Source organism: Heloderma suspectum, chromosome 9, assembly GCF_057233095.1.
Source record: "Heloderma suspectum isolate Gila_16-S chromosome 9, 16-S_ref, whole genome shotgun sequence".
NCBI classification, from domain to species: Eukaryota; Metazoa; Chordata; class Lepidosauria; order Squamata; family Helodermatidae; genus Heloderma; species Heloderma suspectum.
The window spans coordinates 917,168-934,863 of NC_139466.1; the positions used below are offsets into that span (position 1 = coordinate 917,168).

The 17,696-nt window shown below is 59.0% G+C and overlaps 2 protein-coding genes across 2 annotated transcripts; one reads left to right on the plus strand and one right to left on the minus strand.

Moving 5' to 3' along the window:
* Positions 1-1,416: 1,416 nt before the first annotated feature.
* CLDN2 (claudin 2) lies at positions 1,417-2,215 on the plus strand. Its single transcript, XM_084813420.1, has one exon. It carries the CDS (start codon positions 1,490-1,492, stop codon positions 2,201-2,203), a length of 714 nt encoding a protein of 237 aa, XP_084669546.1. The 5' UTR covers positions 1,417-1,489; the 3' UTR covers positions 2,204-2,215.
* Positions 2,216-4,763: 2,548 nt separating this feature from the next.
* On the minus strand, positions 4,764-17,385 carry RBM41 (RNA binding motif protein 41). The gene is made up of 7 exons (XM_084813417.1): positions 17,341-17,385; positions 12,584-12,700; positions 11,797-11,989; positions 10,414-10,618; positions 9,964-10,292; positions 9,136-9,283; positions 4,764-8,935 (listed from the first exon to the last, which is right to left on the minus strand). The coding sequence occupies exons 1-7, from the start codon at positions 17,346-17,348 to the stop codon at positions 8,784-8,786; spliced, it is 1,152 nt and encodes a 383-aa protein (XP_084669543.1). The 5' UTR covers positions 17,349-17,385; the 3' UTR covers positions 4,764-8,783.
* Between the last annotated feature and the right edge of the window lie 311 nt (positions 17,386-17,696).

The following is a 17,696-nucleotide window of genomic DNA, read 5'->3' on the forward strand; positions in this document are numbered from 1 at the left end:
CACTTGGTGCCAAAGGGAGACTGTCTCGAAGTGCCCACTGCAGCTCCAGAGAGTCAACCTCCCACTCCTCACCTAATTGCATTCACACCACTCATGCCATGCCTAGCTTGGCCTAAAGTGGCTTCAGGCCTGGCCCCAGAGTGCCCTCTTGGCAAAATGGAGAAGGACCCAGGTGAACACGCAGGAACCGCGGAAGCTGCCTTGTACCCTATCAGGCCCTGGGTCCAGCTCGCCCAGTATCGTCTACGCTGACTGGCAGCAGGGGCTCCAGGCAGGAGCCTTTCCCAGCCCCACCTGGAGATGCTGCGGGGGATCGGACCTGGGGCCTTCTGCAGGCCAAGCGGGGGCTCTGCCCTGGAGCAACGGCCCTTCCCAGCCTACCAAGAAAGGCCTCCTGAACAGGGGCGGCTGGCTGGGGGGAGCGATCCTTCTTCCAGCCCGGAGGGAACAGAACCAGGCCGCTGTCAGGGTGGACACTGAGCCCATAGAATCCCAGAGTAGTTCTGATGCTGAGGAAGAGCAGTCGCTCCTTCAGGAGAGGAGCGCGCTCCTTTTTTCCCAGGACCAACAGCTGACGGAGATTCCTCCCACCCACATTCCTAGTTTAGAAAGCAGTCCAGGGAGTGACTCAGCACAGACAGCAGACTGGGGGGGATGCGCAGCGCAGACGCAGAGAGCGGCGCCAAATGGTTCACGCTCAAAGAACGGTTGCGCCCAGAGGATCCAAGGGAAAAGGGGAGGGATTCTCCCTAGTCCTTATATTCAGGGGTCTGCCAGTAATTGCCTTTCAAACGGGGACCAACTGTTCCAACTTGGGGCATAGGGATGCTGCTGCTCAGATCTAGTTGCTACCTGTAGAGCTGTTAAGTTGTAAAAGAAGAATAAAGCTTTGAAAAGAATCCCTTTGTCTGTGTCTGGACTTGGCTACTGGATTAGACTGAGAGCCCTCCAAGGAGCCCTTGACAGCTGCGCCTCGGCCACCATCACCATCTGGTTTGCGTTCCCCACTCCAGCCGCCCACCGTCGCCCCAGCTGTTGTCAGATGCGGACCCAGCAGTCCAGGGCCAAGTTCCAACTCGGAAGAGGCCGGCTGTGTGCGTCGCCGCCCATCCCGGCCCCCTGGCAGGGTCTTCCCTCCCTCCTTGTCCCAGGGATCCGAGATGGCTCCTTCTCCGTCCACCGGTTATCCCTGCGGGGGCGCTTTCTGCCGTTTCGAAGCGCGACTTCCGCAGATAACGGGGCGGGCAGGCGGGGGCGAAAGGGCACCTGGCATCTTTCAGGAGCCGCGGGTGGTCAATAATTAATCCGCGCGGGCGGCTCCCGCTCTCCCCCCGGGTCTCCCAGATGGCCTTTTCTCGCCCTCCCGCAGCCTGCACAAGGGCCAGCGCACAAGGCCCTGGGAGGGCTACCGGCACAGCGGCGGCGCCCCAGCAGAGCGGAGAGGACGCGCGAGCCGCGGCCGGAGAGCGGCGGCGCCCCGGCAGAGAGCATGGCCTCGGTGGGCCTGCAGCTGGCGGGCTACCTGCTGGGCTTGCTGGGCCTGCTGGGCGCCGTGGTGGCCACGCTGCTGCCCAGCTGGAGGACCCGCTCCCACGTCGGCCCCAGCATCGTCACGGCCGTGGGCTTCTCCAAAGGCCTGTGGATGGAGTGCGCCTCCCACAGCACGGGCATCACGCAGTGCGACGTCTACAGCTCCCTGCTCGGCCTGCCCGCCGACCTGCAGGCGGCTCAGGCGCTGATGTCCGCGTCCGTCGCCGTCTCCCTGCTGGCGGCCGCCCTCTGCGTGGCGGGCCTGAGGTGCACCGTCTTCTCCCAGGGCTCCCCGGCCAAGGACAGGGTGGCTGTGGCGGGAGGGGCGGCCTTCGTCCTGGCGGGGCTGCTCTGCTTCATCCCCGTCGCGTGGAACCTCCACGCGGTGCTCCGGGACTTCTATAGCCCTGTCGTCCCAGACAGCATGAAGTTTGAGATCGGGGACGCTTTGTACCTGGGCCTCCTCGCCTCCCTGGCCTCCCTGGCTGGGGGCTTCGTCCTCTGCGCCTCCTGCCCATCCCGGGGCCCGCAGACGGCCTACGACAGCCGTTACCGCGCGCGAGCCCTGCCGAGCTCGAGCAGGAGCCCCCCGCCAGCAGCGGCGGCGGCGGCCGTCCCCTCTCCGAAGACCAAGGCCGAGTTCAGCGCGTACAACCTGACCGGCTACGTGTAACGGCTACCGGACTCCGCCGGCCTGCCCCCGGGATCCCTGTGCGGTGACTGCAGGGCCCTCGGCTCCCCGGGCTGCCCTGAACAGGCAAGCAGGCGGGTGGCCGCGCGGATTCTCTCCCCACCCCACCCCGTTCCTCGGTCCTCGACACGGCTTGCCACTCAAGCCCCGGCTCCCCCCAGCCTGCCAGTGGGCCTCGCGGGGCATCACTTGCAAACCACCTGATGGCTGCAGCAGCCTCCTTGCGGACCTCAGAGCTGCATCTCCTCCGAAGGAAGCCTTCCCGCGTCCTGAAGGACCCGAGGGACTTGCAGTCCACCTCTCCAAGGCATCAGGTTGCTAGTGCTCAGTGCGGAGGAGACGAGGACACGTGCAAGACACCCGCCAAGTCCCAGTGGCCACCGTCCTACAGGCGCACGTGCATCTGTGGGGCCCTGCATGGCCCCTGGCACAAGACACTGACTGGGGGCCACCGAGCACGAGGGAAGCCGGAAGCTGGGCGCGGGGGGCATGGGATGCTGGGGAGAACTGTGCCCCTGGGAGGGGGGGCCTGCGGGGACCCAGCCGTGGGGAAGACAAGAACGGGGCTCCCGGGAAGGGCGTGGCTGCTGGCCTCCGGGGGGCATGGCGAAGGCGCCGGGCGCGGCAGGGCTGGGGGCGCGGCAGAAAACCCAAAGCCCCCCTCGGATGGGCCCTCGCAGCCCTTGTCAGACGCTCCCAGCCCGCGGCCCCCACGGCTGCCAGCCGAGGGCCCCGCGGGGCGGGAAAGCGGGCGGCCTCCGCGGTGGCGCCTGCCAAAGAGGAGAGGGAGCCACGTAGCCGGCGTTGAAGGCCGCGCCCGCGGGCGGGGCGCGCTGCCCTCGGCGGATGGGCGCCTTCAGAGCCGGCGGCGGCGAGGGGCGCCTCTGCTGCGGGCGAAGGGCCGCCGGCCAGCGCGCCCCCGCTCTCGCCGCGGCTCGCGGGCCCCGAGGGCAGCAGGCGCAGCAGCACCGGCCCGTGGGGCAGCGCGGCGGAGGCGCCAAGGCCGGGGCGCCAGCCGCCTGGGGCGCGGCGCCGGGCCAGGACTCCGCCCGCGCGCCGGCCCAGCGCAACTCTTGCTGAACGGGGCCGCGTGCAAGCAAAAGCTGCTGCGGCGCACCCTGGGGAGCCCCCGGCCCTTCCCCACGGCCCGGGCTCGGGGCCAGAAATGCACGGATGAAGCCGGCCGGCCGCCGGGGCTCCTGCTTCCGGGCTGTGGCTACCTCTGGGCGCTGGAGGGCGAGTGGGGGCCCTAGCATGGCCGGCTGCACAGCCCTCTGTCAGAGGGGCTGCCGGAGGGGTGTCCTCTGCTTTGGAGGCGCCCTCTGTTGGAAGGGCTGCCCAGCCCAAGCCCGGGGTCAGCATAAAGACCCCTCGGAAGGGCAGGCCCGGGTGTTGCCCAGCCACCCTTAGCAGCACCTGGCAGCAGACGGAGCAAGGGTCTTCCCTGCTGTGGGGGAGTGAAGCCTCTGACACACCCTGGCTGAGGTGGGATGCGGGTGTGAGAGATTTCAACTCGAGAACAGCCCAAACTGCTCCGGGGGGTGAGAGGGCTGTCTGAACGGGACCCTCTCAGTGCTGATGGCCTGGCCGGCCTGGGTGCAATCCTGGGGGATTTCAGGTCCAGGGAGCTAAAGGGGAAGAGGGCAGCTAAGCCAGCTATTTCGGCCCTGACAAGGCAAGGAAGTGGGCAAGGAAGGGCAAGAAGCAAAAGGATTGGGACCAGGTGTGTGAGCGGGGAGGGGAGTTTTGCATAGCGGTTGAGCTAACTGCCAGTTCCTGAGCTGCAGAGGGTCTCTGGCCACTTGCCAAGGAGTTCTCTGTGCCTCCTGTGCTCCTGAGCACACTGGCGAGGAGGAAAGAGTTGTTCCCGCATCAGAAGAACTCCCAGGACAAAGAGGAGAGGAGCGGCAGGCCCAGGGCAGGCTGACTTTCTCACCGTTGTCAGGCAGCCACTGCACAAGGAAGTTGATGTGGAGGAGGGCAGCAGCTGGCCATGGCTGGCTGGCAGAGGACAAAGGCTAGTGAGAGGAACGTGGAGGGAAGGGCAGAGATCTCCCACCCACCCCGGCCTGGCCCAGTTGCTACTCAGGCACCTGCTTGGCAGACATAGGCACAGTTCAGGCAGGGAAGGGTCCCATTACTGCCCTGGCTCCTGCCCAGCTCTCTGGCTGCACAGAGCACCTTGATGGAAGCCCAGCTACCTTCCTGGGGCCCAAGATGCACCCAGCAGGGTCCCAGAGCCCTTGTCAGGACAGCCAAGGCCTCTCCGTGGCTCTGTGCAGTTCCACCTTGGAAGTGCAGGGTTGTTGTCAGGATAAATTGGAGAGGAGGAGGATCACGTTAGCCGCTTTGGGTTCTTCGCAAGAGAAAAAGAGGAGGGATATAAATGTAGTAACAATAACAGTATATACACACACTCACTGCCGCTGTGGGGTGGGGGTGGGGGTGGGGGTGGGGAGATTGTTAGCAGTGAAGTTGTTGGCATGGGGATGCAAAAAGCACAGACCGAGTTAACAAAGAGCTGGTAAATGCATATAAAATCGCTAAAGTGACCATTCGTGTTGATAGCACAGACATCCTAGCATTTGGTGAGCTGTTACTAACGCTGGTATTGAGAGACCTTAGCAATACGCACAAGGACACATCAGTAGCTTTGACAGTTGAAATGTACCTGTGATTTGAATGGCCCAAATCTGGCCGCCTCATTAGACTGATTCACAAAACTGTGTTGGTAACAACAATAAAAGTCTACCTTTCTGCTTACAATTACCAAAGGGAGGCTTGCCAAAAAAAGAAAAAAGAATAGCAATCAGAGATAAAGCCAATAAAGGTTCAAACACCCAAACGCAACACCCTGTCGGGGCCCATCACCCACTGAGTTGGGCAATATCCTAGCATGGCAAAAGAGCGCACACACATCCCATTTCTGTTAACTGCCCAGAGAGCTTCGGCTATCGGGCAGTATAGAAATGAAATATACACACACACTTGCCTCACTGGTGGTGTGGCGGGCTCTCCTGTGGCAGGGCCTTGTAACAACGGGGATGTGCAGTTGTATGAGGCAGGCCACTGAGTCACAGCAGGACTGCTCCCAGCCTCAGCCAGCACGGGTAAGGAAGGCGGCCAGCCCAGCCTCACCCACGGATAGAGTCCTATGGCTACAGCAGCCAGGCCAGGCTGACACCTTGCGCTGGCAGGCCTCACCTCAACAAGAAACGCGCCCCCCCCGCGAGGCTCTCCCTCAGGCCCCTTGCCACTGCTTCAGTGCACACGCCACGTGGCCCTACTTACACAAAAGATGCAGCAAGAGTATCATCCAGGAGCCAGCTAGCTCCACCCCACCATGACGTGAGGGCAGGAGGAAGGGGGCCACCAGTCATCTGAACAGCCCCAAGGCGCTTGCAGGCAAGGTGGGCAGAGTGCCCCCAGTGGAGACGCGCGTGCCTGGCTCCCAAAGGGTTGTGGGGGGGGAAGAGATCTTTCTGCAGAGGGCTCCTAGACAAACACCTTTGCAGGTGATCCCTAAGGGGTCTTCTGCACCTGTAACGACTCGTGGAAGCGACTCTGGGTGTGCATTGACCGCATTCTCTCTGGCCAGATTGTGTCAGGACTGGCTGGGGGCGGGACAGGGAGAAAAACCACTCATTTGGCACAACCCTCTGCTTGCATCTCTGCTGTGCCCGGCGTACGCACCAGCGCAAGGTGGGATCCGTGGAACACCCCTGGTCAGGAGTGAAGAGCCACCCCGGTGAGAACAGAAGCAGGCAGCGGAGGGCAGCTGAGGAACAGGGCGAAGCCCACAGCGTGGACGATGTGCAGCCCCTCCCACATGGGCTCCTCAGTCTTCGGGGGGGGGGTCTAGTGCTTGATCCTGGCTGCAGGCCCGTGGTCACTCTGGGCAGGGGAGCCATTGTCAGCATTTGGGGACAATGTGAACGCAAACAGGACACAAGAAGGGGAGGCCTGATGAAGCAGGTGCCGAGTGAAGAGCCGCCTCACGCTTCCTCTCCTCTGCTCTCATGTCAGAGCTCTGCGGGGACTTGCGAGCGTTGCACTGGAGGCTGCCTTCTGCACGTCACAGCACCAATCCTGTCTGTATACAGACTCCTTCGCCTCTGTGCTGTACGCGCTGGGTGCTGTCCCAAGGGGAAAGGCAGCTTGTTTCAAATCTCTTGCACAAGCGACCCTGCCACTTTTACGTAGTGCTGGACCGATTCTAGCGCAGCTGTGGGTGCAAGGAAATGGCACCCCTCTTCCCTGGCCCCTCAGGCCCCGCCCACCCCCACTGCTCTGGTGTACTGAGCCTCCGCCGGGTGTTCAATGGAGGCGAGCAAGCAGGGGCTACAAGCCAGCAATCCCTCAACTGGAGCGCTGGCCATCCCTCTCGGAGGCAATGGCTGAGGTTAGCAAAGGAAAGTGGAGGAAGGCCCAGCCAGCCAGCTCCGGCCATATTTGTGGCTCAGTTCTTCTCACTGCCTGCCCGCCCACTCACACCCCTGGGAAATGTCTGTTACAGGCAGGGGAGGTAGGTGGCAGCAGGGGGCGGAACAGCCTGCTTCTGGCCCCACGGGCCACGGAGGCCTGAAGGTGTGTGCGAGACGCGCTCATCCTAGGAAGCAGAGCCACAATCCCAGGGCCCTGGCTCAGCAGAGGACACCTGCAAGGAAGGGACCTTCAGAATGAGGCTGGAGCAGCAGACTTGCGGAAGGGGACTTGCCCAGGGAGAAGGCTGTGGCTCTAGAGGGCAGCTCCTCTCGCGAGCGGTAGGCCACCTCTCCTTCGGAGGGCCAGGAGGCCTCGTGGACCCCTCGGCCCGTCCATGCGGCCCTCTGCCTCTGAGCCACAGGAGCCCTGGCTGGAGGGCTCCGAGGGCCAGCTCTTTTGAGCACCCTCTGTCTTTCGCACGAGTGAGCCACCCACCACCCTCTCACAGGCGCCTGGGCTCCCTCCCAACCTTGGGGCTGCAAAGGTAGGATTGTGCTCAGCAGGAGCATGGGATCCCCACCCCCCAAAGGTGGGAGGAAGGCAGAGGCAGGTTCACTGCTTTGCTCTTGGTGTCCTGGCCAGAGCGCGACCAGCACGCTTCCCACCACCCTCGTCCCAGGGGCCGGGGGGGAGGGGGGCATGGCTCTGCAGAAGAGCCCCTGCTGGCGTGCAGGCGGTCCCCAGGTCAGTCCCTAGCGGCTTCTCCAGGAAGGTTTGGAAAAGGTGCCTGTCTGAAAGGCGGGAGAGCCATCGCTGCCAGCCCGTGAGGCCATGCTGGCTGGCTGGACCCAGGGCCCGATCCAGGATAAGGCAGCCACCTCCAGCGTCCCTCGCTCCAGTAATGGCAAGCCCCTTCATTGGGAAATTGCTCAAACTGCTCAGAACAGGCTATGGAAGAGGATTTTATTCTCGTCACTCAGAACAAATCCCATTTCAAAAGGGATCCTTCAGCTGTGGCCGAGGCACAAAGCCAGGCAAACAGCAACCGCCCCCACAGTATTATGTTTCACGTGCCTCTGACCCAGTGGGCACCAAGCATCTGCCAGCCATCTCACCCTGAACCAGTGGGAGAGAGTTAATCAGCCAAAATCCTTGAGCCTTAATTAGTCAAAAGGGAAATTTAATACCCGTGGGGGTGAAAAATGGTCAACCCCCCCCCCCCCCCGCTTCTTGGAATGTTGAGTTCCCTCCTGTCTTTTGTCCTGAGATCACGTCCATTGATTAGCCTCAGTCAGGTTTATTTTTATGTTTCTGATGTGTTCCATTTAAAACAGGCACCCTGCATGCTCAGAGGGGGATGCCCCAGCTGCATGTACAAAAACAAAAAAAGGCTGAGTACCTTCCTTGGGCAATATGGAAATGACCCCTTCAAAATGAGGATGTTTGGCGGGAAGGAGGTGTCGGTGGCATAAACCCACCACTGTACAGAAGCAAGGCAGATTCAGTACCCTCCCTCTGCACGAGGGTTTAGACACCCCTGCCTTACAAAACAGGTTCAGGGATTTAGTGGGGTTGCAGGGGATGTCTGTGATTGCTTTGTAAAAGGGAAACATGGAGGATCTGTGGGGGGAAATGTGGGGCTTTTGAGAAACAAGTTGCTCAAAACACTGGGAAAAATCATCTTGAAGAAATGTAAAAATAGCAGTCAGTGAACTGGCTTCAGGAAGAGGCTGCAGGCAGCAGGAGATGCTGACAACAGTCATCCGTATAGAGCTAAGGGTCAAGAAGCCCCTGGGTGCGGAGTGAGGGTGACCCAGGCTGCCTCCACATCTCTTCTTGCAAGTCCAGTGGAAACAAACCCCTCTCTGCAGGAGCGGTCATTGCCAAATAGCACAACCTAGCAAGAGAGCCCTTGCCCCTGCTCTGCCCCAGACCAGAGTGCCTCCTGGGCCTTCCAGCCAGAGGGATCTGCCTCAAAGCACAGCTCCAACTCTCCCTCCCGCTCTGGCCTCGGGGCATTGCCTGTTTTGCGCCCAGCTCCTTCTCCCAGGTGGTTCTTCCACGAGAGTTCTGCTTCTGGCTCCTACTGTGATGTTACCCTGTCAATCCGTGCAACTGGCTAGAGCCCATTTGCTCCCTAGGACATGTCGGAGGTCCCAGGCCCTGGTGCAGGCTCTGTGCGGGGTCCAGCAGCTGGCCTCCCGGCTCTCCCAAACTCGATCACAAGCGGCTTCCCCAACAGGTCGAACCCGTTTGCCAGCTGCAGGGCTGCCTGAGCCATCGAGACACCTGGAACCAAACAGCGATGTGGGCTCAGCGCTTGGGACTCAACTCAGGGAGGAGGTGTCTGTGGGAGTCTGGGGCAAGAGGGGCAGAGGCATGTGTTTGGGGCCTTCACGCTCCCCCCACCCCATACAGCAGGGGCAGACAGACCAAGACCGGGCTTGTTTGGAAGGCGGCTGCAGGTATCTGGGGGGCTGGCTACTCACTGGGAAACGTGAGGAAGGCTTGGCCCCGCATGCGCCCGCTGAGCAGGCGGAACCGGATCTGGGGGCCACTGGGCTCCTGGAACCTGGCAAACAAGGACAACAGGTCCTGCACTGTCACGTGGCGGCTGAGGTTCTTCAGGTACAGCACCTAATCCACACCCAAGAACACCGATGTCATCGGGGCCTTTTAGAGGCAAAGCAGCCCCACGTAGGCCTGCTCCACGACCCGCGCCAAGGGCACTTCCCAGGATCCCTGGAAGAAACCCTCCCCAAAGCCCCGTGTGCATGTGCACGTGAGAGCCAGCGGCAAGAGTCGCGACCCGCTGCTGGGCTCTGGGCAGTAAGACAGCCCAGTGGCGAAGCACCGGACCAGGCGGAGGAACAGCCTCGCTCCACCCCAGGCCCTGGAGCTGGGCTGCTGTTCAGAGCTAACCATCCAGGCTCCAGGGTGCTGATGGTCAGCAGCCCCCCGCTGGCAACATCACGTCTCTTTCTCTCTGCTGTTTACAGAAGGAGGCCGTGGGCACTGCCCCCTGGCACGTTCTGCGCAAGCCCGCTGAGAGGAAGGGGTGGCTTGTGTCAGCCTCCCGGACTACAGCCGCAATCCCATCGTCACCTGTTTGCCCAGCCTTCGGAGAAACAACCCATTGATCTGGGTGCAAATGCGCCAGCTCTTGACACCAGACCAGGGTGGCTGCAGCTGTGCAAGGTGTGCTGGGCATGGCCAACAGGCAGCTCTGCCATGGGTCCAGAGGAAGCAATCCTTCCCAAGGGCCCATCATGAGCATCAGAAGATGCCCAGCTCAGGAACTGGTGGTGGGGAGTTACCTCACTTGGCTCCCCAGGGCTGTAGGAGGAAAATCTGGGGATCTTGCGGATCTCTTCCTCCGAGAGGCGATTCTTGCGGATCTCCTCCTCCGGGACAGACTCCACTGGCTCGGTCACCAGCACCAGCCCCGAAGGAGGCTGCTGGGCCGAGCCCTGAGCTGCTGTGGGGCTGCTGCCACCACCGCTGGGGGCCATGGAGCAAGATGAGCCAGGGTCACCTCCGGGAGCCTGGAGGGGTGCTGGCATCCCTTGGGCCAGCAGTTCTCGATAAACGGTCTCCAGGTGAGCCATTGGGTCCCTTTCGTGAGTTGCCTTCGGCAAAGCGTCATCTGCATCGCAAGGAAATCAACGGTCCCCTGCAGACAAGGCCGGATTGTGCACGAGCCCCCAGTTAACTTCCACCCCCCCACTGACGATCCCAGGGCGCCCCAAGGCCTCACGGGGACCTACCTTGGTGGTAGAGCATCCTCAGGAAGGAGTGGCGATCCGTGCCCCGGAAGAGCGCGTTCTCGATCTCCATCTCGCGACGGCTCAGCTGCTTGCTACCTGCAAAGCGCTGTGGCAGGCAGAGGATGCGCTGGTGCTCGGCCATTTTCTCTTGGATGGCTCGGATCCTGTCCTGGGTGGCTTCAGGGGCCGCTCCGAGGCCAGAACTCTGGAGGGAAGCCATGACAACAGATCAGCCACCGCCTGCCTGCTGCCAGGCAGTCTCTGGGGGACGGACGGACCAGAAGCTGCAGCTCCTCCCCTCCAAGCTTCTCCTCAGGTACCAGATGAAGAGCCAAGTGGCCGGTTCTTTGAAAGGATGAAGAACTTCACTGCCTGGCACAAGAGTGGGCAACACACAGCCCCACGGCCGTTTTTGCAGCCCCCGCTGTGTCCCCCTGCTGCTCCCACAGCGGTAGCAACAAAAATCATGGTGATTTCTCAGGGATACCAGATTGTTTCCAAGCAGAATTATGCTCCCAGAAGCACAATCCTGTTTGAGAAGAAGGCACACGCTCCCAAATGCCTCATTCCCCTGCAACGTTGTCGCATGCTTGGGGTGGGTTCTGGGGAGGGGGCAATGCAGCCTTCCAACCCCCAGAATTGGCCCACTCTGACCTAGCACAAGCCCTCCTCCTCCTCCTTTCTGAAACTGGAGAATGTGCTCCGACTGCTGCAGATTGGCAAAGGCTCGTCACCCAGAAGGTGAGCTTCAGCCTTTGGGACTGAGGGTGCCTTTCTGTGCCCACTTGGCCATGTTTCTAGCCCATGGACACAGGACTGCAGACAGAGGCCTGTCCCTGGCCTGAGGCCCTCCAGACGCCAGCGCTGAGGCTCCAGACTGGGACTGGAGGCACCCTTCCTAGCAGGATGATGCCTTCCAACTACGGACTGTAACGATACCCTCTGCAACTGGGATGTCTGTCAGCCACAAAGGCTGGAGATGAACCTCTGCACAGGGCCTTTTGTTCTGGTGCAATGGGATCCGTCTCTCCGCACACAGCGCCAAGCAGGGCCAAGTGCTTGGCCGTGTGGAGACACAGAACCTGGCGCAGGTCTCCCAAGACCCCGCCAGCCCCAACCACCCTTGACATGAGCAGCATCTCCCAACGGCTCCGGGGCACCCTTTAGGAGGAAGAGCAGAACTCGTGCGAGACACACCCAGCCCCCCCCCCCCCCCAAGTTCGCAGGGCTTAAATACGGTAGGATTTTGGCCCCTGGCACACAACATGCCAAGGCTTGCCTGCTGGCCGGACTGCCTGCCTCCACAAGAGCTCCATCTGTCGAGACACAAAAGCAGCACGGTGCAGCTGCTCGCCAGGAGCATCTGAGCTCCTCTGCTCTTACCTTCTCTGCCAAAGCACGATTCTTCCAGAGGTGGATCTCAGTGTCTGAGAGGCCCAGCTCCCGGAGAGAGGCTGTCTCTTGGCTGCTCTCCTGCAGGGCCTGGAACTGAGGCAAGCTGCGGGCCCCGGCAGCCTCCTCTCCAAAGGGCTTGTACACCGCGGCAGGGGCGAAGCAGTGGCGCTTGGACACACATCTGCAATGCAACACCACGCAAAGCAGCAGCATCAGAAGAGGGGCAGCCCATGAGGGCAGAAGCACAGCCTCAGGCCACAGAACCCCTGCCTCAGGCATGATGTGGAAAAGCCCTGCCCGAAACCCAGAGAGCCACCCGTGCCAGTAACACTGGGCTAGACGGACCAGGCCTGGCTCTACACGAGGCCACTTCCTCCTGCGTTCTTAGGATGATGTATGAAAAACATTTCCAAATGTCCTGCATTCCAGCGATCCCTAAGACAGCTGGCATCAAAAGGCTGAGCGTTCATACGGTGCTTCAGCGCGTTCAAAGCTCTTGAGCCTCAGCACTTGGTCGCATCGCTTTACATGAAGGATCGCAGGCTGCACAGAGGGACATGAGAGGGAAGCAGGCCTGCTCCACCAGCCCTGCTGAAAGGCGACTTGATTTCCCCCCTTTCCACCCCCACCCCTTTCCCTTGCGTGCCACGTCGCTTTAGATTGTAAGCCTGTGGGGGGCAGGGGCTGAGTGCATGTAAGCTGCTCCAAGAAGGGGGCATTTCTGGCTGAGGAGTGCAGTCAACACACTGCAAATAAATAGCAAACAAGCACTCACTGCTCGATGGAGATGGACGTGTCAAGCTGATGATGCAGGAGGCTCTTGAGCTGCCTCTCCCCTTCCGTCTCCAGATCCTCCGGGAGGAGATCCTCACTGCTGAGGCTGCTGCTGACCCTGCCAAGGGTGAGAGCAAGGAGGGAAGCTGGGGAGGCAGCAGTGGCTGGGCCTCCAGAAGGGCCATGCTCCTGGGGCCCTGCTGGCCAGCTCCCGAGGGCTCTGGTGGAAGAGCTAGGGTGCAGCACAGCAAGACGGTCCCTTGGCCTGGGAGGCTGCCCAGTTCCACTTGCTCAGGCTGCCTGCCCTGGCCGATATCCAAAGGTGATTACTGTGAAAGCCCTCGCAGTAGGTGTGAGTACAGCCTGAGGCGTGCTTTGATGGCCTACGGGGGATGCGCTGCTGGTTCACATACAAGGCTGTTCCATACACATTTGTGCCAAAGGAAATCCCTTCTGTGTCCCATGGTGCTTACTCAGTCGTACATGTATTCATCGCACCTGAATTTATTTTTAAAATGCACAGACTGCTTTGGGGCAAAGACCTGAAATTAAAACACACACACACGTATATATAGAGACAGTGGCCAGAATAATGAGAGTTGGGATCCAACATCTCTGGAAGGCACCAGGCTGGAAGGGATGCAGAAGCGCAGACACAGCCCTCCTGGCGCATTGCAACAGCCATCTGGAAGGGCAGTGCGAGGCCACAAAATCCTAACTTCCCATATAAGTTGATGGGGCCTGAGCTGGTGGTGGCTGACCAGGAGAAGGAACTCGGGGTTGTGGTGGATTGCTGGAAAGAAACGTCGACCCTGTGTGTGGCTGCTGGGAAAAAGGCGAACGCCACAGTGGGTGTCATTAGGGAAGGCAACAAAAATAAAACTGCCAAGGCCGTTCTCCCCTTACATAAATCTGTGGTGTGACCACACTTGGAACACCATTAGCCAAAGAGAGCTTTGGTTACTGAGTAGCACAGAAATGCAATAAATAATTGAAGTTTTCAGCAGTGGTCACTGCACCTTCCCCTTTATGGATCACTGCCTTGTTGTGGCGAAGGGGCTTGCGTAACTCAGTGAAGCCATAAGCTATGCCGTGCAGGGCCACCCAAGACGGACAGGTCATGGCAGAGAGTTCTGACAAAATGTGGTCCACTGGAAAAGGAAATGGCAACCCACTCCAGTATTCTCGCCAAGAAAACCCCACCGAACGTATCACAAGGCTAAAAGAGATGACGCCGGAAGATGAGCCCCTCAGGTCGGAAGGTGTCCAATATACTACTGGGGAAGAGCACCGGGAATTTCCAGGTAGCGCCAGAAAGAGTGAAGCGGCTGGGCCAAAGCCGAAAGGACACTCAGCTGTGGATGTGTCTGGTGGTGAAAAGAAAATCCGATGCTGTAAAGAACAATATTGTTTAGGAACCTGGAATGTCAGATCAATGAATCAAGGTAAGCTGGAGGTGGTCAAACATGAGGTGGCAAGACTGAACATCGACATCTTGGGAATCAGCGAACTAAAATGGACAGGCATGGGCGAATTTAATTCAGGTGACCATCATATCTACTACTGTGGGCAAGAATCCCTTAGAAGAAATGGAGTAGCACTCACAGTCAACAAAAGGGTGGGAAAAGCAGTACTGGGGTACAATCTCAAAAACGATACAATGATCTCAGTATGAATCCAAGGCAAACCATTCAACATCACAGTAATTCAAGTCTATGCCCCAACCACTAAGGCCGAAGAAGCTGAGGTTGATCGGTTCTATGAAGACCTACAACACCTTCTAGAACTAACACCAAAAAAAGATGTCCTCTTCATCATAGGGGATTGGAATGCTAAAGTAGGAAGTCAAGAAATCACCGGGATAACAGGCAAGCATGGCCTCGGTGTACAAAATGAAGCAGGACAAAGGCTAATCGTGTTTTGCCAAGAGAACACGCTGATCATAGCAAACACTCTTTTCCAACAGCACAAGAGGCGACTCTACACGTGGACATCACCAGATGGTCAGTATCGAAATCAGATTGATTATGTCCTTTGCAGCCAATGATGGAGAAGCTCCATACAGTCAGTCAGAACAAGACCTGGAGCTGACTGTGGCTCAGATCATGAGCTGCTTCTTGCAAAATTTCAGCTTAAATTGAAGAATGTAGGGAAAACCACTAAACTGTTCAAGTATGACCTAATCATATCCCTTATGAATATACAGTGGAGGTGAGGAACAGATTTCAGGGATTAGACCTGATAGACATAGTGCCTGAGGAACTATGGACGGATGTCCGTAACATTGTTCAGGAGGCAGCAACTCAATCCATCCCAAAGAAAAAGAAATGCAAGAAAGCCAAGTGGCTGTCTGATGAGGCTTTACAAGTAGCTGAGGAAAGAAGGGAATCAAAAAGCAAGGGAGAAAGGGGAAGATATACCCAACTGAATGCAGAGTTCCAGAGAATAGCAAGGAGAGACAAGAAGGCCTTCTTAAATGAACAATGCAAAGAAATCGAGGAAAACAACAGAATGGGAAAGACTAGAGATCTCTTCAAGAAAATTGGAGATCTCAAGGGAACGTTTTGTGCAAAGATAGGCATGATAAAGGACAAAGTAGGCAGGGACCTAACAGAAGCAGATGAGATTAAGAAGAGGTGGAAAGAATACACAGAAGAACTATACAGGAAAGATCTGAATGTCCCTGATAGCCAGGATAGTGCAGTCACTGAACTTGAGCCGGACACCCTCGAGAGTGAAGTCAAGTGGGCCTTAGGAAGCATCACTAACAACAAAGCTAACGGAGATGACAGTATTCCAGCTGAGCTATTTAAGATCCTAAAAGACGATGCTGTTAAAGTGCTGCACTCAATATGCCAACACATGTGGAACACTCAACAGTGGCCACAAGACTGGAAAAGGTCAGTTTACATTCCAATTCCAAAGAAGGACAATGCCAAAGAGTGTTCAAACTACCGTACAATTGCGCTCATTTCACATGCCAGCAAGGTGATGCTCAAAATCCTACAAGCTAGGCTTCAGCAGTATGTGAACCGAGAACTACGGGAAGTATAAGCTGGGTTTCGAAGAGGCAGAGGAACTAGAGATCAAATCGCCAACTTTCGCTGGATCATGGAGAAAGCAAGAGAATTCCAGAAAAACGTCTATTTCTGCTTCATTGACTACGCTAAAGCCTTTGATTGTGTGGATCACAACAAACTCTGGCAAATTCTGAAAGAGATGGGGGTACCAGACCGCCTTACCTGTCTCCTGAGAAACCTGTATGAGGGTCAAGAAGCAACAGTAAGAACCACACATGGAACAACCGAGTGGTTCAAAATTGGGAAAGGAGTACGACAAGGCTGCATATTGTCGCCCTGCTTATTTAACTTATATGCAGAGTACATCATGAGAAACGCTGGGTTGGATGAATCACAGGTCGGAATTAAGATTGCCAGGAGAATTATCAGCCTCAGATACGCAGACGATACCACCCTAATGGCAGAAAGTGAAGAGGATCTCAAGAGCCTCTTGTTGAGGGTGAAAGAGGAGAGTGCAAAAGCTGGTTTGAAACTCAACATTAAAAAAACTAAGATCATGTCATCTGGCCCTATTACTTCCTGGCATATGAAAGGGGAAGAAATGGAAGCAGTGACAGATTTTATTTTCTTGGGCTCCAAGGTCACCGCAGACGGTGACTGTAGCCATGAAATTAAAAGACGCTTGCTCCTTGGGAGGAAAGCTATGGCAAACCTAGACAGCATAGCAAGAAGCAGAGACATCACCTTGCCGACAAAGGTCCGTCTAATCAAAGGTATGGTTTTCCCAGTAGTAATATATGGCTGTGAGAGCTGGACTATAAGGAAGGCTGAGCGCCGAAGAATTGATGCTTTCGAACTGTGGTGCTGGAGAAGACTCTTACGAGTGCCCTGGACTGCAAGGAGGTCAGATCAGTCCATCCTAAAGGAAATCAACCCTGAGTGCTCATTGGAAGGACAGATACTGAAGGTGAAGCTCCAATATTTTGGCCACCTAATGCGAAGAGAAAACTCTCTGGAAAAGACCCTGTTGCTGGGAAAGACTGAAGGCCAAAGGAGAAGGGGACGGCAGAGGGTGAGATGGCTGGATAGCATCCCCGATGCAATGAATATGGACTTGAGCACACTCCGGGAGAGAACGCAGGACAGGAAGGCCTGGCGTGCTCTGGTCCATGGGGTCACGAAGAGTCGGACACGACTGAGCAAGTGAACAACAACAACAACACTGCACCTGAAAAAGGATATTTTACAGCTGGAAAAAGGGCAGAAAGGGGCAACCAAAATGATGAAGGGGCTGGGACAACTCCCCTGTGAGCAAAGGCTGCAACATCTGGGGCTGCCTGGCGACTGAGGCGAGATGCGATACAGGGGCACAACGCTACCCGCGGCGCGGACAAGGCGGGCGGGGCGGCGCTGCCCCCCTGGGCTCGAATCCAGCGGGCCCCCGGGAAGGCGGCGGGCGGAGGCGCGGGCCAGGGCGGGGCACTTCTCGGCAGCGCGGATCGAGCTGAGGAAGCCGCCGCCGCGTGGCGCAGGGGCGGCCGCGGCTGGGGCCTCCGGGGGCGGCGGTCCCGGAGAGGGGGCCGCGGCTGCCGCGGACGTGGCTGGCGCTGCTCAGGCGCCGCCCTGCGGGCCCCGCGGCCTGCGCCGCCGCCCGGCCCGTCGCGGGGCCCGAGGAGCCGCCGGGAGGGGCGCGCCGGGCCGGGATCCCGCCCGAAGCCGCCGCCGCCGCGCCCCTCACCTCCTCATGGCCGCCGCCGCCGCCGCGCAGGTCCCGGCATGCCGCGCGGCAGAGGCGCCCGACGCCGGCGCGGGGGCTGCCGGGAGAGGCGGCGCGGCGCTGCCGCCTTCGCAGCCGAGCCGAGCCGAGCCGAGCCGGCGGGCGGGCGGCCAGCAGGAGGGGCCGGGCCTGCGCCCGCGGGCGTCTTGCGGGCCTGGCGCGCCTCGGACTCCGCCGCGGCCGCGCTTGCCGCTCGAGCAAGGGCCGCAGCCGCGGTCGCCGGGCAGGGCGGAGGGGCAGCGCAGGCTTCCCCCAGGCCGCCTGCTGCGCGAGCGCGGGGCGCGAGGCACGCGGCGCGAGCGGCCGCCGCGCCCGTA

Excerpts from the sequence above, each read along its gene's own strand:
- CLDN2 (XM_084813420.1), top strand. The coding sequence starts at position 1,490 with ATGGCCTCGGTGGGCCTGCAGCTGGCGGGCTACCTGCTGGGCTTGCTG.
- RBM41 (XM_084813417.1), bottom strand. Across the intron at positions 10,293-10,413 it reads GAGGATGCTCTACCACCAAG|ATGACGCTTTGCCGAAGGCA; the intron begins GTAGGTCCCCGT and ends CTTGCGATGCAG. Across the intron at positions 9,284-9,963 it reads GCCCTGGGGAGCCAAGTGAG|GTGCTGTACCTGAAGAACCT; the intron begins GTAACTCCCCAC and ends GGTGTGGATTAG.